At 36.7% G+C, this 25,885-nt stretch overlaps 1 protein-coding gene across 1 annotated transcript; it reads right to left on the bottom strand.

The window, feature by feature from the left end:
* Positions 1-978: 978 nt before the first annotated feature.
* On the bottom strand, positions 979-25,670 carry LOC110447700 (cytoplasmic tRNA 2-thiolation protein 1-like). The gene is made up of 15 exons (XM_021493548.1): positions 25,583-25,670; positions 13,524-13,647; positions 13,013-13,131; positions 12,057-12,113; positions 10,130-10,187; positions 9,526-9,603; positions 9,257-9,298; positions 8,984-9,033; positions 8,053-8,117; positions 5,189-5,254; positions 4,262-4,320; positions 3,932-3,991; positions 2,434-2,521; positions 1,741-1,777; positions 979-1,164 (listed from the first exon to the last, which is right to left on the bottom strand). Exons 1-15 carry the CDS (start codon positions 25,637-25,639, stop codon positions 1,015-1,017), a joined length of 1,110 nt encoding a protein of 369 aa, XP_021349223.1. The 5' UTR covers positions 25,640-25,670; the 3' UTR covers positions 979-1,014.
* Positions 25,671-25,885: the final 215 nt, after the last annotated feature.

Raw genomic sequence — 25,885 nt, 5'->3', positions numbered from 1 at the left:
CCAGAAATGTGTTGCTATCAAAATTCTAATTTTGAACAGAAGATTTGCAATACAAAACCAAGTATTGAATCTCGTAAATATATGTTACTAGATGTTAAAAGATGAAGTAGAAGCTGGAGATCAGAATCTAGGTCTGTTTTAATTAACTTGTATTGGAAATGTTCATAGATTTTGAAGAAAACAATTTTGAAAGTTGCTATTATTTTATTTTTTACACAATTGTGAACTACCGGTATTGTCTATTAATCCACTTATCTCATGGACTTAATTTTATGTGAGAATTCAACAGAATTTCTCATGTCTAACCACATTTTTAGTAATTTTGCCCTATCACACAAGAAGAATGCAAAAAAGATATAATAAAAACATTTTAAAAAATGTTCTTCTCTGTGACTAGTGAAAATATGCATAGCGCACCAACAAAAGAAACAGGCAAAAAAAATGTTTTGGCAAATTTTTTGGTACATATGTTGTTCAAATGGCAAATGGAAAAATAAAAATTCATTTGACTTAATATGATTCAGTCTCACTCAAGTTTTTCCATAAACACACTATGAGTAGTAAACTGAGGCTTGTTTTATGAAAATTCTGCTGAAAATTAATTAAGTGTGGTCACAGAAGAACATGTCCATGAGTGTAATGGAATGGACAAAACCTATCAATAGCATTATGTCTATGTCCAACTGCCAATGCTTTTAGTGTTGTCAAGTATTACACGATAACATTTATATACATGTAATACTTACATATCGTAGTGAAAACTATTATTAAAGTAGTTATACATTGTTTCATTTGTCTGTTATTACTTAAAGAATACTGAAGACCCAAGTCGTCTTCTCTTTTAATTAGCCACCCTTTCTTTTTCCATAATGATATTATCACTTTCAGGAATCTTTGCACACAGTTCTGGAGAACTTTCTGACCAAATACATGCCTAAAACTTACTCAATTGTAGAGGGAAACAAACATGAGACTTCAAACTGTTAATAATTTATTGTCGGGTAGAGTATTAAATCAGAAGTCGAGTTTAGACACGTCTGGTTTCCTCCTGTCAAGGCTGAGAGACTCCATTGCTAACACTGGGGTCTGTATAGATGTAGGCTGTCTCTCTGCAGCTCCTGACTGGGGAGGATTCACATTTCCTTCCTTACTTAGTTCCTCTATCTACAATGACGATAAAGCAAATAATTGTATCAATATAAATCAGATAAACTGAATGACGCTACATACCACTGTCAGACCACAACTTCACCAGACCATACCTTGACAATACAGTTCTTAATTTATATCTCACTGTGAAGTTACCTCTGTAATAGGACGAGGAATAGTGATAAAGATAGTGCCGTCGCTGGGGCTCGAACCCGCTACCCTTGGCTCTCCAGCCCGATGCTCTACCACTGAGCTAAAGGGAAATTCCCTACAGCTGATGCTTGTAAGGCAACCTAATCAGTGCACATCTTTTACACCTCATTTAATCTCTGCTAATCTTAATTTCTTGAAGAAAACTTTTTTAACTACTACTGTCAGCAAAGTCAAATACAGGTCATCCAAATTGTATAGAATGATGTGAATAAAGTCTAGATATTGACCTCCAACAGAGGTTTGTTAGAAGTGGATATCCTTGAAAATACCCACACTGATGAGCCACTACACAAGATAGGAACACCAATCAAATGAAAGTCCTGTCACAAATCTAAAATGCTTAAAATTGTTCTTTTCTTAAACAATAGTTCTACAAACCTTTCTCCTTTCTTTGTGGGTTTTTCCTATTCCAAGCCTGCAAAAAAATATCATAATATTAGTTAGAAATGAAACAAAAAATTATCAAAATGACATGTAATCATACTTTTACATACTGCAGAACATGGAGGGTATATTTTTTCCAGTGTTACAAAATATTATTAATTCAAACTGTTGCTGTAGTACATGGTTTCATTGCAATCATGAAAGTAAATTCAGAGTAAAAGTTTCATTTTGTAAAAGACAGTAAGAGGTAAGAAAATATTTTCCAATATTCTTTTATAATACATGCAAATAATGCCATAGTAATTGATGCTACTTTCAATATTGTGTGTGTCCTAACGGAGAGTGACAATGGAAACACCATCTTGAGAAATAGAATTAAAAAGCATCTGAAGTGTTGCCATGGGACACTCAATTTTCATCAATCAGATGTTCCATGAGCAAAAGATACAGAAGAAAACCCATAATTCTTCAGTGAGCACCTCAATGGCCACCGTGTACATTCAAGCAATAGACTTCACCTGGTGAACATATCCTACACTAATACAATACACTACAGCAGACTGCTGTTCAATGAGCAATTTTCTTGGTAAAGTAACTTTTGCTGTCAAGTAAATCAACATTATAAGGACCTTGAAGAAAATTCAATGGTAATATTTCATAACAAAACGAAAGTCACTCATTTGTTACCTGGGCAGGCCTCTGTTGAGTCCCTCCAACAACACACATGCCTTACAGATAGCGTTACTGGAGATGTAGCCACACCGCTCACAGTTTCCTGCACAAATTCAAAATCTGAATAAGATAGGTGTACACAAGAGAAACATGAGTTTTAAGTTTTGTGAACAGATCATGCATACAAATAATGTACACTGTTATAGTTCTGGGGTTGTTCTTCCAGTACAGAAGGGCAGGACAAACTTTACACATTACTAAAATTTTGGGTCTTGAAAGTGTTTGTCCAATTTCTCCTTTTGAATACAACAAGCCATTCGGATTGATATGTCTCGCCTGTGCCCCGCTTTGACTATCAATGCAAATGTCAAGTTTGGTTGGTCTAGCACTTATAGTTTCAGAGAAACTAACTTAAACGCAACTTGATGTTGATGGAGATGCTGACAAAGTCAATGGACCATGAAAGGTAGGCCGCATCCAGCATTTGATGCATGGGTTGAGATATACTACCTTAGATGCATATATGTTCAAGTTTGGTTGGTGTAGCACTATCAGCGAAACTACCTTAAACGCAAAAACTTAATGTTGACACGGCCGCCGGGAAAGCAACGCCTTAGTTTTGGTTCTGAAATTCGTGGCAGCGAGACAAATTGCATTTAGAAATTACATTGCTAAATGCAAATGAATGTTAACAATGAAATTTATATTTTTTTTAAGTAGATATATATTTATAAATCAAGCAGGCATGTATCTCTCACCATTATATTTAAGCAAGCATCGCAAAACATTCTCATTAATGTAATACTGTGCTAGTAAATGTATTGAAGTCATTCCTCAATTTTGGCAACACAATTTCTTCATAGAACACTTGATTCCCTAGTCCAGCTTGCTTCATTACAAATCTGGTTGAAAGATGATAAACTGTTCAGGAGGAGTAGGATTTTAAATACTTAAATGCCCTTATTACCCATCCTCCCTTGAAAGCCCAGTCATAGAAGAGCTACACTCTTCCATTAAACAGTGCTTGATTCCAAGGTTCCAAAGAAAAAGAAAATTAGGCTGAGGTCTGTATAGATTGGAAATCTTAACCTAATATGGTTGATATCATCACACTGTTCCAGAAGGGAATTGGTTTTAAACAATATGGCTAAATCATCTCTTTTTTTTGTCCCACCCTGCCATTTGTACAAATTTGTATTGGTTCAGACGAAGAAGTCATTTTAAGAAATTGTTGACAAACAGACACCATGCTATGGCATAAGGGCTCACTTGTATAAAACATCTCAAAGTTTAGGAAAATCTCAAGCAATGTATTGTCTATGGGAAATCTTAGAGTTGAGATGTTTTATACAAGTGGGCCCAGATCCCCTTACTTCTTCAGATCAGGTACATGTACGTTAGTATTATAGCCTGTTGTCCTTGCATCTACAAAAAACATTTACCGACAACATATCAAATGAATGACTGCTATATCAAACTTTAGGGCATACATGTCAACAACTGAGTTATCTACCTTGTACTGGCATCTTCACTGTAGTCTTCACAGACAGGCTTTCTCCAGAGTGAATAATATCTGAAAGAATATCAGGATTTACAGATCTCTGTAGAGAAATTATTGTGGCAGTTTATTTTCTTATACATTTAAAAATAAATAAATGTTTACATGGTCACCAAAAAACTGAAAAATGTAACATGAAAATAAAACCACTACAATTTTGGTGCAAGTGTATCACAGCTGATTGGCTTGTAAAAAGCCATTCTACTGTTACTCATCTCTTGATGTGGTTTAGATGTGAATCTCGTACAGAACAAAAGAACAGGTAGGTCTTGATACCTTTCTTACCTATTATAGCACTTGGCCTGATCTTCTCTACATCTTTGATATAAGCACGAGCAAATCCTCTGAAAGTAGACATACACACACAAGTGGTTAGTTATAGAAGGTAAGTTAAAGGACAGCTGACAGTGGAACCTGCTCTTACTAAAACATACACACGCAAGTGATTAGTTGTAGAAGGTAAGTTAAAGGACAGCTGACAGTGGAACCTACTCTTACTAAAAGGCAACAACACAAATATAGCTCTCAAGTTTATCATACACTGATGTTTGGACATGACCTTTTTTTTTCCCCACACCAAAATTGTTTATTATCAGAAAACTGATTTATTGTCCTGTCACTATTTAGTTAGGTGGTAAATAACTGAAATTAAATTAAGGAACCTAACCTACAAGTTTTTTGTCCCTTTTTCAATATACCGTAAAAGTCAAGATAATATTTATATATACACTGTATGCTGAGAAACCCAGCCCAATCAAATATATGACCATCCTTGTGTGCACCACCTTGTTGATGAGGCAAGAAAACTTGTTTGATCCTTTGATATACATCAAAAGAATCTTGCGGTCACGTAACGGTAAAAATTTAAGTCGGGTGTCTCTCCTTTGTAATCTTCAAAGGACAAGTATCAGCCTAGCAATTGGTCAGTTTTGTTTACCTGAGACCAATCAAACAGCTATCTTTGTGCCTTCAATTTTGCTATGACATAATTCAGGGGTGCAGAGAGCCAAAGTGAGGATGATATATGCCCTTCACTGGTATAATCTATATCCACCCGGCGTAAATTTCATCCTTCACATGTTATTACTACATTTGTGTTTATGTACCTACTCTGAATTTGTTCTATCAGCAACAGAAAATATTTTCCTTTGGCTGTACAGACTTATGACTACCTGAATGATATATATTTATCAGTATAGTACATGTACATACCTGTATGCATTTGGAGAATAAATACATTCCGTTGAGAAATAGTCCAACTTTTTAAAGTAAGCATACCTGTAAAACCAATAATTTAAGAAAGTTAAAACTTCTTAATTTCTATTAACCTGTTATTTTTTATGCATAAGTTTTATTTGTTATACAGTACTGGTAATTAGCACAAGTATAGAAAGTTTGAAAACATTTATCAAATATCATTTTTAGTGAGCTTATGCCGTTGCACGGCGTCCGTCTGGCGTCAATATTTTACTTTAAACGACTTCTTCTTAATAACCGAAAGGCCTAGGGTGATGATATTTGGCCAGAAGCAAACTGGGACGAAGGGCTACAAAGTTTGTTCAAATGAATGACCTTCAATTATATTCAAGGTCAAAGGGTCAATTGTCTTAAAAAACCTTTAAACAACTTCTTAATAACCAAAATGTCCAGGGTGATGATATTTGGCCAGTAGCATGCTGAGATGAAGGGCTACAAAGTTTGTTCAAATGAATGACCTTCACCCATAGTCAAGGTCACAGGGGTCAAATATGTTAAAAACTTTAACCAACTTCTTCTGAATAACCAAAATGCCCAAGGTGATGATATTTAGTCCGTAGCACACTAGGATCAAGGGCTACCAAGTTTGTTTAAATGTATGACCTTGAAACAACTTGTTCTGAATAACCAAAAGGCTCAGGATATTGATATTTAGTCAGTAGCATGATGGGATCAAGGACTACTATCTTTGTTAAAGGGAATGATTTTGACTTATATTCAAGGTCACAGGGGTCAAATTTGTTTAAAATCTTTAAACGACCTCTTCTGAATAACCAAGGGTCCCAGGATGTTGATACTTTGCAAGGCTATAAAATCTGTTCAACATATTGACTTTGTTCGACTTTCAATCACAAGGGTGAAATGTTTAAAAAAAAAAAAACAGGGTCTTTTGAATGAATTTTAATCATAAATACTGATATTTTGCCTGTAGCTTTATTTTAGATCACTTTTAAGGTTACAAGTGTGAGATTTATACCAGGTGAGCGATGCAGGCCCATTGGGCTTCTTGTTCATATTTACTATTTCAATTTTTACAATCACAATCAAATTACTTTTTTTATTCTTCTTGTATGTTTTGCAGCTAAACAAGACTAAAATATTGAAGTTAAACATTTTGTCTTTTAGAAACTGTTGAACCAGGGACAAAATTAACAAAACAATTTTCATGTTTAAGATTGGTTCTGAGCTCAAACTCGATTACTGGTTATGTGGCATAGTCTTACAGCTGAGTACCATTTAGTGATTATTAAATCAAGTGTTTAATTTATTATCACATTGCAAGAAATTGGTCAGAGTTACGAGAAAGACGCTTTGAGAACACCAGGTTGGTAATCAGAGCGGTTTTGTAGAAGGATAAATAATTTTAAATGATACAACTGGTGCACCAAAATGAGATTTCTACTTCAAACATACAATATCTCTTACTGTGATACATACAGTAACACATACAATATCTCTAACTGTGATACATACATTAACACATACAATATCTCTTACTGTGATACATACAGTAACACACACAATATCTCTAACTGTGATACATACATTAACACATACAATAGCTCTAACTGTGATACACACAGTAACACATACAACATCTCTAACTGTGATACATACAGTAACACGTACAATATCTCTAACTGTGCTGCATACAGTAACACATACAATACCTCTAACAGTGATACATACAGTAACACATACAATATATCTAACTGTGATACATACAGTAACACATTCAATATCTCTAACTGTGATACATACAGCAACACATACAATATCTCTAACTGTGATCCATACAGTAACACATACAATATCTCTAACCGTGATACCCACAGTAACACATACAATATCTCTAACTATGATACACACAGTAACACATACAATATCTCTAACCGTGATACCCACAGTAACACATACAATATCTCTAACCGTGATACCCACAGTAACACATACAATATCTCTAACCGTGATACCCACAGTAACACATACAATATCTCTAACTATGATACACACAGTAACACATACAATATCTCTAACCGTGATACCCACAGTAACACATACAATATCTCTAACTATGATACACACAGTAACACATACAATATCTCTAACCGTGATACCCACAGTAACACATACAATATCTCTAACCGTGATACCCACAGTAACACATACAATATCTCTAACTGTAATACATACAGTAACACATACAATATCTATTAACTGGGGTACATACAGTAACACATACAATACCTCTTAACTGTGATACATACAGTAACACATACAACATCTCTAACTGTGATACATACATTAACACATACAATAGCTCTAACTGTGATACATACAGTAACACGTGCAATACCTCTAACTGTGATACATACAGGAACACATACAATACCCCTAACTGTGATACATACAGAAACACATACAATATCTCTAACTGTGATTCATACAGTAACACATACAATATCTCTAACTATGATACATACAGTAACACATACAATATCTATTAACTGGGGTACATACAGTAACACATACAATACCTCTTAACTGTGATACATACAGTAACACATACAATTCCTCTAACTGTGATTCATACAGTAACACATACAATATCTCTACCTGTGATACATACAGTAACACATACAATGCCTCTAACTGTGATACATACAGTAACACGTACAATATCTCTAACTGTGCTGCATACAGTAACACATACAATACCTCTAAATGTGATACATACAGTAACACATACAATAACTCTAACTGTGATACATACAGTAACACATACAATACCTCTAGCTGTGATACATACAATAACTTACATGACTATTTCCTTTTCATATGTGTACTTGAAAGGCTTACACCTGGGTAGAGAGCCCTCAGCACCCTGGCAAAATAGAAATACAAATCATAAATAATTTTTACATCCTTTAGCTAGCTATAAGTATTTAATCCACTCCTGCTGATCAAATGTAAGGTATCATTTAATAGACACAAGAGGCAAACTAAAAATTATACATGGTACTTTATTTTTCTAAATGTCTCTGCTATGATTTGGACCTGTCCTGGGTCTAAGGATTAGGAAAGTTTTCCTTTCTGCTATGGATATTTTACAAGACTGATGAGTCTTTTTATGATCAATGCTATACTCCTATTCCAGTAAGTGTCCTCATCGCAAGATTCATTGTCAGAGCAAGTTATGGACATTATCATAAATAGTATGCTATCCTGGGCCCGTATTCATAAAACCGTTCTCATGTTCAAGCATGGATTTTGTGCTCAACCCCAATTTCTTGTTCCAGCTATAAATTAATAAGAAAAACGTATTCTGTTAATGATTTGAAAAAGCATTGAAGAAACTTAAAGCCGAAAACTGTTTGCATCGTTTGACATGATTTAAGTGAGTTAACAGAACCCATGCTTGAGCACAAGAACGGTTTCATGAATACGGGCCCAGGCCCCAGAACCACAAAATTGCTCAACTTTTAAAGCATTCTCAATCGATTCCAAATATTAATTGATTTTTTTAAAAATAATTACCGGTATGAATTTGTGAAGAATCCCTCTGGACATGAAACTGGATTAATTACAGCAAATCTAACATTAAAACGTTTGAAAGGAAATGTGACATTGAAGAATGTTTCAATGTTAACCCTTGTCACTATGTAACTTTAGTAGACTCTAATATGCATTGATATGGATGAGCCCATTATGGTTTACAGTGTTGAAAGGGTTAAAGCTGACAATCCTTACCGTGGTGATGGCAGTACACCTCCTGAGTCGACCTATATCTCCCCTCAATACTGAAACAGGCAGTCACTCATACAGCAATACACAATTAACATGGATATCTTAGGACTAAACATATTATTTCATTTCTAAAACATATGTATATCATTTATCTTTCTTTCACATTGTTATCATAATGTCAAAAATTTAAATATTAAAGGATTAACTGTATTTTAGTAATGAGAGCAAATCCAACTGAATGATGGCATATGGCTACTGGCAGTATCACTGTCTTACCATTCATGACAACCGTTTCTGCAATATCATCTGCATTGTGTCCTACAAGAAAATCAGAATACTATGACATTAAACAAAATAGCTCAAGAGCTGAGATAAACTGCATTACAGATTTTTTCTGTATAAATGTAGCCTTAACCCTTTCACCACTGTAGACCATAATGGACTCATCCATATCAATGCATGGTAGAGTCTACCAAAGTTACATAGGGATGAAAGTGTTAAATGTAAACTGAGTTTAAAAGTTGGCTATGATAAGGATAATTTACCTGTGACAATCTTGTTCACCTTCAGCATCATGGCTCCCCTGTCCAGTGCCTGCCTCCGAAACACTCCACAAAATGTACCTGTAAAATCAACAAGGCATGTGACCCCTTTCCACATTAAGTAACTGGTGAAACCCTAAAGTTTTAAGTGTAGTGAAAATATTCAAGGTATTGCACTTTTGATAAAATCTTATACATAAAACAATCTTGACCTTCTACGTCTTTGACCATAAATGGAATGGCAAACAAAGCAACCTTGCTCTGAAGTTAGAGTGCTGTAGCAGCAGGCTAACTAAACTAAGAGCATGTTCAGGTAACAAAGCAGTACTTGCATCGATATTGAAAAAAACTACCAGATAGAAGAAGGGTTTTACTGTAACATGTAAATGTAACATTTCTCAAGTTAAGGAGGCATGCTACCTGACAGAAATAGTATGTACATAAGTCGAAAAGAGATCCATAGTTTCATGCACAGTAATGCATCCACTGACAACACTTGGGTAATTGAATTATACAGGTACTATTCTAATTTAATAAAATAAGGGAGGTAACTCTTACATAAAAAAGCAAAAATCTTCATACGTAATTCCTCTATTATGATACTCACAGTTGTTTTTCAGTCCTATCTGTTGTACAATGGCATCCATTGTCCAGCCATATAGCTCCTGTGTGGAAATTCAAAATAATTAAAATCTGTTAAACATTAATGTAACTGGTACATGATTTAGAAGTGTGTTTCATTAGGAAATGTGAAACAAACCAGATTAAGTTAACCCTTTCACCCCTATGTAACTTTAGTAGACTCTACCATGCATTGATTTGGATGAGTCCATTTTGGTTTACAGTGGTGAAAGAGTTAAATGTAGTACTTTTTTTAACACAAATTTACTTGCTTATCCATTTCCTTCATTACTGCCTGCCTTTGTGTGTAGATTAAATTAAGTCTGTTTTTATTCATAATGTTTAGTAAAATTCAAATATCTTTGTATTTTTATTAAGTTCAGATGTCAGTTTGCAAGAGTTAGTGTGTGCAAAATATCTCATTAGATAATGAACAGTATTTAATAGTTTCCTTGTCTACTCTTTTGTTAAATTTAAGAATCAATGCAGTCAGTAGAACTGATAATGATATACATTTAACAGACCAGGATGAAATAGTCGGAATTAAAAAATTGTAGAGTATAATCTGACAATATAAGAGGATCATTTTGTCTACACAATCATAACAAAGAAAGGTATTACCTACCTCATAAGATACAATCTCCAGGGGAAGGTCATACTGTTTACACAATTACAAAGAAAGGTGTTACCTACCTCATAAGATACAATCTCCAGGGGAAGGTCATACTGTTTACACAATTACAAAGGAAGGTGTTACCTACCTCATAAAATAACATGTTCAGGGAAAGGTCATACTGCTTACAGAATTACAAAGGAAGGTATTACCTACCTCATAGGATACAATATCCAGGGGAAGATCACACTGTTTACACAATTAAAAAGGAATCTGTTACCTACCTCATAAGATACAATCTTCAAGGGAAGGTCACACTGTTTACACAATTACAAAGGAAGGTGTTACCTTCCTCATAAGATACAATCTTCAGGGGAAAGTCACACTGTTTGCACAATTACAAAGGAATCTGTTACCTCCCTCATAAGATACAATCTTCAAGGGAAGGTCACACTGTTTACACAATTACAAAGGAAGGTGTTACCTTCCTCATAAGATACAATCTTCAGGGGAAAGTCACACTGTTTACACAATTACAAAGGAAGGTGTTACCTTCCTCATAAGATACAATCTTCAGGGGAAGATCGTACTGTTTACACAATTACAAAGGAAGGTGTTACCTACCTCATAAGATGCAATACAGGGAGAGGTCATACTGTTTACACAATTACAAAGGAAGGTGTTACCTACCTCATAAGATACAATCTTCAGGGGAAGGTCATACTGTTTACACAATTACAAAGAAAGGTATAACCTACCTCATAAGATACAATCTCCAGGGGAAGGTCATACTGTTTACACAATTACAAAGGAAGGTGTTACCTACCTCATAAAATAACATGTTCAGGGAAAGGTCATACTGCTTACAGAGTTACAAAGGAAGGTATTACCTACCTCATAGGATACAATCTTCAGGGAAAGATCATACTGTTTACACAATTACAAAGGAAAGTGTTACCTACCTTATAAGATACAATATTCAGGGGAAGGTCACACTGTTTACACAATTACAAAGGAATCTGTTACCTACCTCATAAGATACAATCTTCAGGGGAAGGTCATACTGTTTACACAATTACAAAGGAAGGTGTTACCTACCTCATAAGATACAATCTCCAGGGGAAGGTCATACTGTTTACACAATTACAAAGGAAGGTGTTACCTACCCCATAGGATACAATCTTCAGGGAAAGATCATACTGTTTACACAATTACAAAGGAGGGTGTTACCTACCTCATAAGATACAATACAGGGAGAGGTCATACTGTTTACATAATTACAAGGGAAGGTGTTACCTACCTCATAAGATACAATCTTCAGGGGAAGGTCATACTGCATCTGGTTTCTCTTCACTGTCTGCAATACAGAAATACAGCCATCTGTATAAGGAAGATAAGTCTGTATATACATCGTATAACTATAGGACTAAAGACATGAGACCAACTCTAGGAGGATATAAACACAATAAGGTATCCCTGAATACATTGTAAACATCTTTCACATAAAATAATACATATGTAGTACAATTTCCATGAAACAGAGTATTTGCGACAAGGAAGTCCTGTGTGAAGTTTTGAGATAGATTAATCCTTTGATTGCAACCTTTCAATCATTAAACTGAAATGCAATCCCAAGCAAAGAAGCCCTGAAAAGTTTTGAGACTGAATGACCAATGGTAGCTTATTCCCTTTAAGGATACTGATCTTCTATTTATAGCAACAGTAACTTTGACCAAGCAAATGCTTTAGGCAAAAAAGACTGAATCTGTCAGAAGGGAATTTGGTTTAATGTGCAGAAAGAAATCTTCCTTATATAGTCATGGTGACCTTGACCTTTAAACTGAAAAATAATCACAAGTACTATGTAAAAATTCAATATACTGTAAAGTAAATCTAAGTTAGTGAATTCCATGGAAATGAATGACAATATATTGAGCATCAAAAAAATTTGATTGTTTTAGTAGATTATTTTTCTCATTTGGAGTCATGTTCCATTTGAGAATTGTGCAAACCCTGCAATTTGTGTCAAAGAAGTTATTAATCCCTGGAATTTTGCATACTTCTGAAGTTTGATCTCCTGTTGAATTGTGTACCTTTTCAGTTACTGGAATCATATATTCCTTGGTATGCGTGTACCAATGTCGAATTACATTTCATCATATACCCATTGACAGCAGAAGCTCTTGCTTGAAATTTGTGAACCCTTTGGTTGTTACATGCCCTCTGGTCACTTTAAACCCTTAGGGAAGTACATACCTCTAAGGAGTCATCTCTGTAACCTGTGATCCCCTCGTCCACCGACAGCAAGACAAGGTCAAGGCCGTAGTTATACCGGTCATTCAGCTCTTTCATCACATATGCCAGCACAGTGGAATCTTGTTCAAGTGTAACATGAAGGGTTTATAAATAAAGCATATAACGTCATTATAGATGAGAGACTAGTAAGGATTCCCTTAAGTTCTATTTGCCCTCAAAAAAGATCTTAAAAGCCATAGACAGTAATAATTTATTTCCTAACATTGTCACCTATATTCTGGAGCTTGAAGCTAGCAAAGACACTAACTCTTTATTGTGATAATTGTTAATGTGTGCTCTCAAACACCTACAGCCTTTGTTACCATTCTATATCCTCAACCATTTAATTTGACATCCATAATTCTTCCTTCATTCTTTCCAAAAATGCTTGACTATATTAATATTTCTTTTTAAACTCATAGAAGATTATGTTCTTTTAGGTTTCTCTTCCTGTAAACATTTGTTACGTTACCTTTGCCCCCTGAGGCCCCTATCGCAACCGTCTCCCCATGAGTGAACAATCTGGCATCGATGATGGTCTTGTGAACCTCCTCCTCAAAGGCATAGTAGAAACAGTTCTTACACAGCGCATCACCCTGAAACATTCCAACAGGCATGATTTGATAATTCAATACAATAGATTTCAGTTTAACTTGGATAATCGAAATTTCACTCCTAACTCAAACTGGGATGAGTAAAATAACCTTCCTAACTTAAACTGGGATGAAAAAAAAATAACTTCCTAACTCAAACTGGGATGAGTAAAATAAACCTCCTAACTCAAACTGGGATGAGTAACTCAAACTGGGATGAGTAAAATAAACCTCCTAACTTAAACTTGGATGAGTAACTCAAAATGGGATGAGCAAAATAAACCTTACTCAAACTGGAAAGAGTAAAATATCCCTCCTAACTCAAACTCTGACAATAAAAATCACATAAGGTAAGCTGCAATCACATGAAATATTAATGCATAGTTATCCTTACAAATTTCAGAAATCAAACATTTCCCCTTGTTTTGTTTAGGTTAAGCATACTTCGCTGTATTTATTAAGATCAAGCATACCATCGTCATTCATTAAGGATTGGACTAGATAATAAATGGATCTAACGATATTGGGACCGAATAACCAAAGTGCACTCTGAGTTAACTGCAAAGCATTTCATGTAAAGATAGAACAATTTATTATCTCGTCCAATCCGTATACTTCAATTAGAAATTAGAAATGAAAACCTTTATTAGTCAAAATGTGTGTCATGTTTTATATTTTGACAGCAAAGTCAAAATCTAAGACTAAAGAATATGAAACAATATACATGTAGTACACACATGTACATACAAATATAAATTTGACATAATTTCATGACTGAAAACTTAATATAAGTTAAACTTTCTATAGATAAGGTGCCAGTTCATAAATTCTTTTCAAATTGTTTCAGAAAATTTTACAGAAATAAAAAAATAACGTTTCTAATTAGTTACCTCCCTTCCACAAAAATGAATTGTAGTAGTGTCATTATTTGTCAATATTGTTTTTAACATATTTGTGGTATTTAGCTATACGCGTTTGTATGTAACGGAAATCAGCCTTCTGTGTAATTTTGTACGTAATGCATTGCGGCGAAACTTTTAGCGCGCGCTCACGGAAATAGCATGCGTAAATGCGAGTGAAGTACTGGGCGGATGTGATGTAATATGTTGTAAACCTGTTTGTCCAGTTATTAGCGTTGAATGTTGGGTAGTTTACCTGGCGCACTGGTCACTTTGAACAGAGCAGCCAGAGCGAGCATATCTATTCGTACTTCAGTGTATTCATCTAGTGTATCTATTGAATAATATATTTAATTAACATAATTCTTGTAAAGTAAAATTAATATTTTGAAGTCTTTGCAAATTTAGATATCGGGCATGGTCAATTAAGTAGACAAGTGATTCCTAAGAAGCAAGTTTTTAATATATGTGTATATTGTTTCCTTTTTGTAGTGTTTACTTAACAAGTCAGACTGAGGACTCGGCAGACTTTGTTTCGTGAAAACCCTCTTAATATTGAAGAAGTGAATTTTAAATATTTGTAATTATGCTGTATAATTAGATAAAAACTGTAATTTCTATATAATATATAGACTGAATATCACAGTTGTAAAATACATATTCAGTTATCGTAAATTATGTAACTGGCTACGACCAGGTAGGTGTTTGACATGTTTTATCTTATCGTATGATTATACAAATGTTTCATTATGTATACAATAATATGATGTCTTTCATGTCACAGTGGTTTTTTTACAAGTAATAAACCAATAACAAACAGAGAACCCAGGAGTTGTCGTATATATATCCAGGCAAAGACGACACTTACAGAATCATTCCTATATAACTGACAGGTAAATGTTGTTTTGGTACCCAATTACAGAAAGGAGCATTAGCATTACTGTAAATTGTACTGTGGTGCAAAGTGATGGGAGTGGCAGGGGACTTTGAGAAGCTGAAGCCATTGATCACTGATGTCCAAAAGGACATTTACAGAAATGCTCACCGCATGGGTTTATTCAACAAAATGACTTAAACGAGAATGATTTAACATGTCAACGAAATCGCTATTAACACACAAAATGGCTACCTGTATTTGAAACCAACACAATGATGTAAAAGTTATCTCCAGTAAAACTCTCCCCCTTTTTAATGTTATGGTAAACAGTCCATTACGGCCAGTGAGGACAATGCGCAGGTCTGACGACTGGTCAGTTGGTCAAGCTGAATGGTCAGTGGATGGGGTAGAGAACGGCGGGATACATACACTGTACACACACCAGCCTTATTATCAATTGTCACCAATTTTCCTTCCATTTTTTGCTTCATTACCCTGCCAAGGTGTGAGAGCATTGTCCAGCGTGACAGTGACCGACAGGTTGACCACTCGCATCCTATTATAGTCCTAATCTCATCAAGTGGCAGCCATTCCGTGTCAATTAGATAATTTGTGATTCACAGACCAACATATTATCACAGATGGAAACATATCAAGTTTAATATCTGTTTAGAAAAACTTGCAGGTCAAAGACTGTTATACATCTCTGGACTTGACTTGGAAAGATCATAGGTCACCCTCTTTACCACTGGTCATTGAGTGACCACTCGGACCCACACTGACCACAGGAAGCCACATGTCACTATAAAGCCCTATCAGAATGATCAATCTTCGCCTCCCTATCTTTTCTCTTTATCTTAGCAATCTGTTTACTAGCTCTGCCAACACCTTCAACAAAACCCTTTATTTACCTCCCAGTTTTCTTGCTCATTAAAACATTTATTAAATTAAACAATTAAACAATTATTAAATCATCCCAGCAAGCTGCAAATACAGACTAAATATCAAGACTCAAGACTTAATGGTTTGTTAGAAAACAATAACATATCTGATCTGATATTTTGGAAGAAGGTACTTAAATGCATCATGGCCGTAGATCTCATAGTTCATTAGAAGAAATTGTTTATAAAGAGTTTCCCGTATTTGTCCCTGTGTCTTGGAATGTGGCTCAATGTCATTTATTTGATAGTCCTTTAACCAGTGTACCTAGCAATATTTAACACATACATGTATATATCATTAACTTAGACCCTAGTATTTCATATACACACTTTTCCTTTCTCACAAATAAGTACCAAAATAAAAATATTCTGCAAAGAAATATTTAAAAGTCATATTGTAAAATAACCTTTCAGTTTGCTACACTGCTACACTGTATTTCTTAAGGAGAGGGATCTCCCACTGTAGGAAAATTTAAAACACTGGAGAATGTCCATATATATACAGTAACCTCTCCTTTAATTTCGTTTTGTATGTAACAGGAAAGAGAATAATGTGCTTCCACTGGGGATTGAACCCTCTATATTCAGGTTCCTAGTCGGACGCTCTATCACTAAAACCTGCCAAACTACTCCCCCCTTTTTAATTGTGTTTGCCCTAGATCTAACACCACAAACCAGGTTCTAAACTCCCAGTCACCACAGGGAGGGCCACATACGGCCACCATCTGTAACAGGAAAGGGAATAGTCTGTGGGGATCGAACCCTCAATCTCCAGGTTCCTAGTCGGACGCTCTACTACCGATATAAAGAGAGAAATTCCCTCTAGCTCCAAGCTAGAAGGCGACAATAATTCTATGTACAATTAAAACCAGCCACATGTTTATAAATACAGTGGCCGGGGACTGGGCTAGAGAACTTATATAATTACTGCTGATCAGCTCTGTTGGATAGTGTAATTGTATTGTGATCAGGGGTCCAGGGTTCATACCAGACTTTGCCATTAACAGTAAAGTCTAAATCAGGCAAAAAAATATACAGGAATAAAACATGTTAGTTTGATCACTACAAAAGTAGTACTCTACTTATCAAATCATCAGATACCAGTACCTACATGTGCTTTGTATTTTACAGCAGTATAACCTACTTAATACTGAAATCAAACACAATGAGCTGTATCACACCAGACTGAAGAATGAAACAGATTGATGATTCCTCTTTTTTTTTAATTCTAAACAACCATTTCTAAATGTGAAGTTTTCAAGGTTAAGATTTCAACTTCAAAAATTTCTTTTTAAGATTCACCTCCCTACAACTTTTGTGTAATCAAAACATTGTGTAATCAAAACACAGATGTACAGATGATTAGCATAATCTCTGCTTGCAACTTTTTCATAAAAATGTCCCTTAATGCATTTTACATGAGTAAGAACAGAGCATCAATTTGAAATGAAATAAAAAGCTCAGCGCACGAAACAGTACATCAAAGCTGAATCGGATAGTGACAAAGTAACTGTATTTCGATCAGGGTCGTTTAGGTGATGATAGATCTTGTCTGGGGGTCCGATATCTAATAATCATCAGCTCAGGTGTGATTGGCAGTTACCCCCGCCAACCAGGAGAGTGTCGGGTTAAAAAACCATGATACAAGTCTGTTGAAACGGAGTTGGGGGTCCAGCTTACTGCAGGTCAGCTCAATATTTGATCTGTATTGGGTAGACGTTAAAGACTGGGTGACAATTTACACAGTGGGGAGCCGCGACCAACCACCTCTGTGTGGAGCGAACAGTGAAGTACCTCCTTCACGTCTTGTCATGATACATCAAAGACCAGCAAGACCTGTGGCTCCATCTTGTTTGTCCATTTACCGGAGTCTATGATTGCTCCGGGTTGAATAACATGTTGGTGAGCCCCCAGGTGAAATCGGAGCTGGTGAGCTTAATTAAGACTGAACAGCCCGAAGACTATCAAGTAGTGCTAATAGGCAGGTGCTCGACTCGGTTTTGACACTTTACAATGTCCGTGTAAATGATAGGTACAAAAGAATTAAATTAGGTGCATAAAATCAGTGTCTAGTGAACACTAATTACATACGAGAAACATCACTTGTGAAACGTCGCAAGCTGCTTACAACATTTTGTCGTCAGGTCCCACTCTCTAGTTAGCTTGCTACTGTTGAAAGATGAAATTTTTCATACAAAATCATCTCTGTGTAATATCAGGGGATGTCCCCTTAAACTAAGTGATTTTCTCAAAAAATTGAATGGAAATTAAGATTATCATCAATTCACTTGTTGAACATTTCATAACATAATTGTAACAAAACTTTCATACATTAACCAAGGATGTTAAAATTTCAAGACTAAGACCAGCCTTTCCGTGGAATACAATACTATGCCTAATGTTGTGTGTAGCAGGAAGGCCGGTCTTTCTCCACCACCCAGGAGGGAGCTGGGTGTAACATCAATGGTACCAGCCACCCATGCCCAAGGATGTTGTATTGAGGAATCCTGTACCACTGCCAAAAATGTCCCTATGAATTCGAAACTTGTTTCCAGTTATGACAATGGTTGTAATCCATCTTTTTTGAAAATAAACCCATGTTTTGTTGAACTTTCATAATAAAGATGAAAGAAGAAGACGCTGGTATCGATATCCCCCGCTCGCAGTGCAAAAGTCATAAAAAACAAGAGGCCCAGAGGGCCTGTATCGCTCACCTGTATTACATGGTTAGTCAGGGGTTATATTTATATGCAATTGGACAAAATATTGTCATTCCTAATAGAATAAAAGGAGGATTTCGAAGAAATTGCTATGTTTCCCCTATTGGGCCCTGCCCCTCTGTCCACAGGGGGGTCAGATCCATCACTGATACAAAATTAGGTCCCCTTCACCCAAGGATGATTTAGACCAAATATGGACATAATCCTGTCATTCCTACAGAAGAAAAAGGATTTAAAAGCTATTTTTCCTCTTTGGCCCTGCCTCTCTGCCAAAAGGGGGTCAGATCCACCGTATATACAAAATTGGTTCCCCTTCTTTCAAGGGTGCTTCATCCCAAATATAACAAAATCCTGTCATTCCTACAGAAGAAGAAGGATTTTGAAGAAGTTGCCAAGTTTCATCTATTGGGCCCTGCCCCTCAGGCCCCAGGGGGTCCAAACACACCATTCATACAAATTGATTTCCCTTTCAAATATGATGCTACTTTTCAAATTTGGTCAAAATACCTTCATCCTAACAGAAGAAGAAGGAAATTAAAGCTATTCCTCTATATCCCTTCATTGGGCCCTGCCTCTCTGCACCCAGGGGGGTCAGATCCACCGTTTATACAAAATTGCTTCTCCTTCACTCACCCAAGGATGCTTCATACCAAATTTGGACAAAATCCTGTCACTCTTACAGAAGAAGAAGGATTTTGAAGAATTTGCTATGTTTCCCCTATTGGGCCCCGCTCATCAGCCCCCAGGGCAGCCACACTTACTATTTATACAAAATTGAGTCCCTTTTGCCCAAGGATGCTCCAGACCAAATTAGGATGAAATCCCTTAATCCCTACGGTAGAAGAAGGATTTTAAAGGTTTTTTTAAATATTTCCCCTATTGGGCCACGCCCCTCTGCCCCCAGGGGGGCCACACCCTCCCTTTATTCAAAATTGAGTCCCCTTGGCCCAAGGATGCTCCAGGCAAAATTTAGTCAAAATCTACTTGGCCGTTCAGGACTAGTAGCGTTTGAAGGAAAAGTTGACGGACGACGGACGCTGCGGTATGGCTTAAGCTCACCATGGTCCTTCGTATGCCTAAATATGCAGGAAATATAAGTCAAAATCAGCATCCGCACTACGCATTCAGTAGAGCAACCATAGATACACAATTGATGTAAGTATAATCAACATTGCACTTTGTAGTAGGCAAAGACATAGATGAGAGAATTTTTTCTGTACCAGGTGCATGGACGGACACACAGATGGACTCCATTTCTGTATCCCCCGCCAACTTGTTGAGCGTTGGATACAAATGTAACAGGCCTAGGCCAGACCCAGATTCTGATCACAATATGGTCACCCTAACAAAATGAGTTAGCATGTTAACCCTTTCAACCCTAGGTCACTTTAATGGACTCGACCATGTATTTATTGGGATGAGTCCATTATGGTATACGGTTATGAAAGGGTTACACAGAATCAAGGGGAGGTTACTGTATATTCATTATATGAACAAGAGGCCCAGAGGGCCTGTATCGCTCACCTGAATATAATTAAAGTAATTGGTATAAGTAAAGATACAGCACTCCATGGTAGGTGCTGTTAGTACATATGAAATTTCAGAAAGGTCCATCCAGTACTTGAGATTTAGAGAACAAACTTCAAACAGAGCCCCACCCCTATGCCCCTATGGGGGTCATACCCACCAATTATACAAAATTGAGTCACCGTCACCCAAGGATGCTCCAAACGAAATAAGGATAAAATCCCTTAATCCTGATGGACGGAGAAGGATTTTAAAGGTTTTACCTCTCTGCCTACAGCGGGGTCAGACACACTGTTTATACAAAATTGGTTCCCTTTCACCCAAGAATGCTTCAGACCAAATATGGACAAAATCCTGCCATTCCTACCGAAGAAGAAGGATTTTGAAGATTTACGTCTATTTCCCCTATTGGGCCCCACCCCTCAGGTCCCAGTGGGGGCCACACCCACCAATTATACAAAATTGGTTCCCCACTACCCAATGATGCTCCACACCAAATATGGACCAAATCCTTTCATTCCTACAGAAGAAGAAGGATTTTAAAGAATAATTTGCTATGTTTCCCCTATTGGGCCCCATGGCTCAGGCACCTGGGGGGCCAGATCCTCGGTGTATACAAAAATTGGTTCCCCTTCACCCAAGAATGCTTCAGACCAAATCCTTTCATTCATACATAAGAAGAAGGATTTTAAATAATTTGCTATATTTCCCCTATTGGGCCCTGCCCCTCAGGCCCCTGGTGAGCCAATCCCATGGTTTATACAAAATTGGTTCCCGACTACCCAAGGATGCTCCAGACCAAATTAGGATGAAATCCTTTAATCCCTACGGTAGAAGAAGGATTTCAAAGGTTTTACCTATATTTCCCCTATTGGGCCCCGCCCCTCAGCCCCCAGGGGGGCCAGACCCACGATTTATACAAACTTTGTTCCCCTTCTTCCAATGATGCTTCTGACCAAATATGGACCAAATCCTTTCATTCCTACAGAAGAACAAGGATTTTAAAGAATAATTTGCTATATTTCCCCTATTGGGCCCCGCCCCTAAGCCCCCGGGGGGGCCAGACCCACCATTTACACAAACTTTGTTCTCCTTCCCCCAAGGATGCTTTTGACCAAATATGGAACAAATCCTTTCATTACTACAGAAGAAGAAGGATTTTAAAGAATTGGCTATATTTCCCCTATTGGGCCCTGCCCTTCAGCCCCCAGGGGGGCCAGACCCACCATTTACACAAACTTTGTTCTCCTTCCCCCAAGGATGCTTCTGACCAAATATGGACCAAATCCTTTCATTCCTACAGAAGAACAAGGATTTTAAAGAATAATTTGCTTTATTTCCCCTATTTGGCCCCACCCCTCAGGCCCCTGGTGGCCCAGACCCACCATTTATACAAAATTGGTTCTTCTTCACCCAAGGATGCTCCACACCAAATTTTGTTAAAATCCGCTCAGTGGTTCATGACTAGTAGTGTAAAGTTGACGGATGACGGACAACGGACTCTGCGGTATGGCATAAGCTCACCTTGGTACGAAGGACCAGGTGAGCTAAAATCTACAGCACCATGATTCCATCTACAGCATATTCCAATTATTAGTAAGCTTCCCTCATATGGAGGTCAGGGTGTATGTGGGGAATGTCGTGACACAGTTGCTGTGCATTATTTTACAATTTGGTGAGTTGCTGTCAACATAAATGGTGACTTTGTGGCCCTAATAAAAAAGCATATGTACTTTGACATTTGTGATTCATTCTATATAGACATATGGTTTATCACACACATCTATACCATATACCTTCCAATACACAGTATGAGCATTATGATTAACATTGTACAACGCAGTAAGTTACTGTATATTCTACTGCCAAAATGGATATTTCTGCTAGATGTGTACCTATCTATACCATTAATAATCGTCTACCATGACTATATATTTTGTTGTCCATCATGACACATATGTTATTTGTTGACTAAAAGGTTAGAGATGTGGCCTGTCCATGTGTTGACCTGGCAGTTACAGAGTCACAGCAGCCATTGTCCACACATCTGATCTTAAAGTTCTCCTTGTACAAAGCTCAGCAGGATCACTCACTAAAGCCCTGTGGCCAGAAACAGGTAATGAGTGACTTTCAAGTGACTACTCTAATTACACATCCTCTTTTGTATGTGAATCTCTGCTCTGCCTTCTGTACATCTGTTACTACTTCAAAACAGGATATTACTATTTGAGACAGCATGTGATTTGTCAAAATGTTTGAGGTGTGTAATTGCTTGTTTTCCTAATTTTGTATTTTTTTAGAATGCATTACCAGAGATACACTAAGTACACCAACATGTATTCATATTTACATTTAAATATACTGTAGAATCATTTATTTTCATGGGGTTAAAATTTCGTGGTTTTCGTATACTAGCCTGTTTCAAGGACATTATATTTCACTGTTTTTTGATTTTCTCCTATCTATGTCATACCATATTTATTTTTTCGTGGAGATTTAATTTCGTAGATTTTTGTTATCCACGAAATAAACGAAATTGAATGTCCCACCAAAAATTATGATTTTACAGTACATGTATATATACTATACTGTTTGTGCTATAGCTAATTGAATTATTTATAACAACCATGAAGTTCACTATGTATTGTACATGTATATAATGCAGCTATTAAAATGTAAAGTGAATAACAGCAGTAATACTGTTAATCTAAGAGACACCTGATGAAAAAAAACATTTTTTTTAATGGGCCTCCTGCTTTAAGTTTGACTATACGTGTGTTACTACTACCCAGCAGACATACAGTAAAACAAAAGCATGTCAATATACATACATATATTTATGCAATTTGCTATTGTTACGATTGCTATCACGGACATCTACATTATAGCATTTGTTTGGTCTTGAAATTGTGATTGGATTACTCTAAACATTTACACCGTCGACATCTGTCAATATCACAGCTGTAGCATTATCTTTGTACCTATAATTGAATTCCATCAATATAATTTTCAAGTGATGAAATGTATTTTTTTTACAATCGCTATCTATTACTTATACACACCAGAAGCCCATTAAAATATTAATACAACTCGTGTTGGCCTGGATGTTAGTGCGCTAGCTAGTATATATAGAGTCTAAATTTGGGAGGAAACCAGAGTACCCGGAGAAAACCCTAGATGGTCATGGTCTGGCAGATGATCCCATACCATTTCACGTCTGATCGGGGAATCAAACCCCGGCCACCTTGGTAAAAGGCGAGAAACCCATTTATAGTAGTGTAACATGTAACTAATGTAAGTATCTGCTCTATTAGGGGAGAAAATAAAACCAATCACAAATTTTTGAAAAACACATGTAAACTATTTCCTGAATGACAATGCATCAAAATATTGTAAGATAAATAATCAAGTAAATATCTTTCAGGGTGTCTAATTTCATTTAAGTTGCGTAGGAAAATTAAATGAAAAAGGTTAGAGATGCATCAATTGCTTGTTGTAACACAGGCTTCTAAGAGCTTATGTTCTTTTTCACCATATTCAACACTAAAGAAAGATTCTTGTATCATGTATGCATGAAATACCCATATACATATGTATAAAGGAAATCCAGGCTACTTGTGGCACGATGCTGTATCTTTGTTATCATCACCCAGTCTAATCTTACCTAAACCTGTACAATCATAGGTGCTGGACATTTTGTTTGTTTGTTTGTTTGATTTTGTTTAACGTCCTATTAACAGCTAAGGTCATTTAAGGACGGCCTCCCCTGTGTGCAAGATGCATGCGTGTAGTGTTAGTGTGTGTATGGACATACTAATATGATGTGTATATATACTATTTGAAGCTGAACTGGACTGGGTCGGTCGTTCTGCGACCAGGTAGCTCAATTGGTACAGTGCCTGTCTGAAGTTCGGAGGGTCCTGGGTTCGAACCCCGGTCTAGCCATTGCATTTCCCTTTCTACTGTTACAAAATTGACAAGCATGCCAAACCTTGATTCAAGCACTGGCCATGGGTGAATTCTTAGCAGGGGGATATCTGAACCTGGGTTATAACCAGTTGCGTCTTTGTGGGCGAAGACTTCAAACACCAGAGAGGAATGTAGCAGAACTGGACTTGAATTGATCGTCGCCGACCAGGTAGCTCAAATGGTAGAGCGGCCCTCTAGAGTTTGGAGGGTCCCGGGTTCGAAACCCGGTCTGACAGTTGCATTTCTCTTTCTCCTGTTAGAAAATTAGCAAGCTTGTCAAACCTTGTTTCCAGCACTGGGAGAATGCAAGCAAGGGGATATCTGAACCTGGGTTGTAAACAGGGTTCGAACCGAGGGGGTGGAGACTTCGAAAAAGGAGGGAGGAATGTAGCGGAACTGGAATGGATCGACCGTTGGTGACAAGGTAGCTAAATAGGTATAGTGTCGGTCAAAAATTTGGAGGGTCCTTGGAATTGGTTCAAACCCTGGTCTGGCCGTTGCCTTTCTCTTTCTCCTGTTACACTATTAGGAATATATTTAGCAAATATACATCATATAATAAGTCACTGTTAATATATCCAGCACGTGTGCACTGGGGTTCGTTACAAATGTCTAAAATACACATATGCTTTACTGATCTGGGTCACACCTATGACCCATACTAGTATAGCATATGTGTATTCTAGATATTTGTAACGAACTTGTGACATGTATGCTCATATGGGATTTGAAGAAGACATGTTTTGCCGTATGTAGAACTATTTCGAGAAAGTGATTTAAGTTAACGTACGCGTACATATGACATAAAATTGCGTGTAACGCAGCGTGTGTGTGTGATGTTACAGAAAACGTATGTAGAGTACATAACGCAATGCCAGACTTGTGTTATGAAATATGTCATGATTACTGTCAGACTGAATTAATAATTCTTTCCATCTATACATGTGTCATAAATTAATTGTATGAAATTGGTCGTTAAATTGACTTTATTTAGCAGTCACTTACCGTTTTCGGCCTCTTCAATATCGCCGAACCATCACAAATAGCACATTTAACAGGCATGCTGTTAACACTTTCTTAACCGGAAGCACATGTAATATTGTTTTTACACAGCTACAGTTAGAAGCAACAATGTGATTGGTCACACACGAACGTATCGACCAATCAAATGTTGTGTAGTTCCTGTAGGTTGGACGGCAAATGCTTTCATTTATGTGGTTGGAACGGTTGATCCAAGACATACCACATCATGTTTCGGAAATAAACTGAATCATAGAACATTTTTTAAATCATTCTCACTATAAATAT

The sequence above is a fragment of the Mizuhopecten yessoensis genome, unplaced genomic scaffold (genome assembly GCF_002113885.1).
Source record: "Mizuhopecten yessoensis strain PY_sf001 unplaced genomic scaffold, ASM211388v2 scaffold3575, whole genome shotgun sequence".
Taxonomy (NCBI): Eukaryota; Metazoa; Mollusca; class Bivalvia; order Pectinida; family Pectinidae; genus Mizuhopecten; species Mizuhopecten yessoensis.
Note: the sequence above shows the minus strand (reverse complement) of the source record. Positions and strands in the feature narration are given on the sequence as shown.

Coding starts and splice junctions, on each gene's coding strand:
- LOC110447700 (XM_021493548.1), bottom strand. CDS start 25,639: ATGCCTGTTAAATGTGCTATTTGTGATGGTTCGGCGATATTGAAGAGG. Junction 13,648..25,582: donor TATTGAAGAGGCCGAAAACG/GTAAGTGACTGC, acceptor GGAATGTTTCAG/GGTGATGCGCTGTGTAAGAA. Junction 2,522..3,931: donor AGTGAAGATGCCAGTACAAG/GTAGATAACTCA, acceptor GAATTTGTGCAG/GAAACTGTGAGCGGTGTGGC.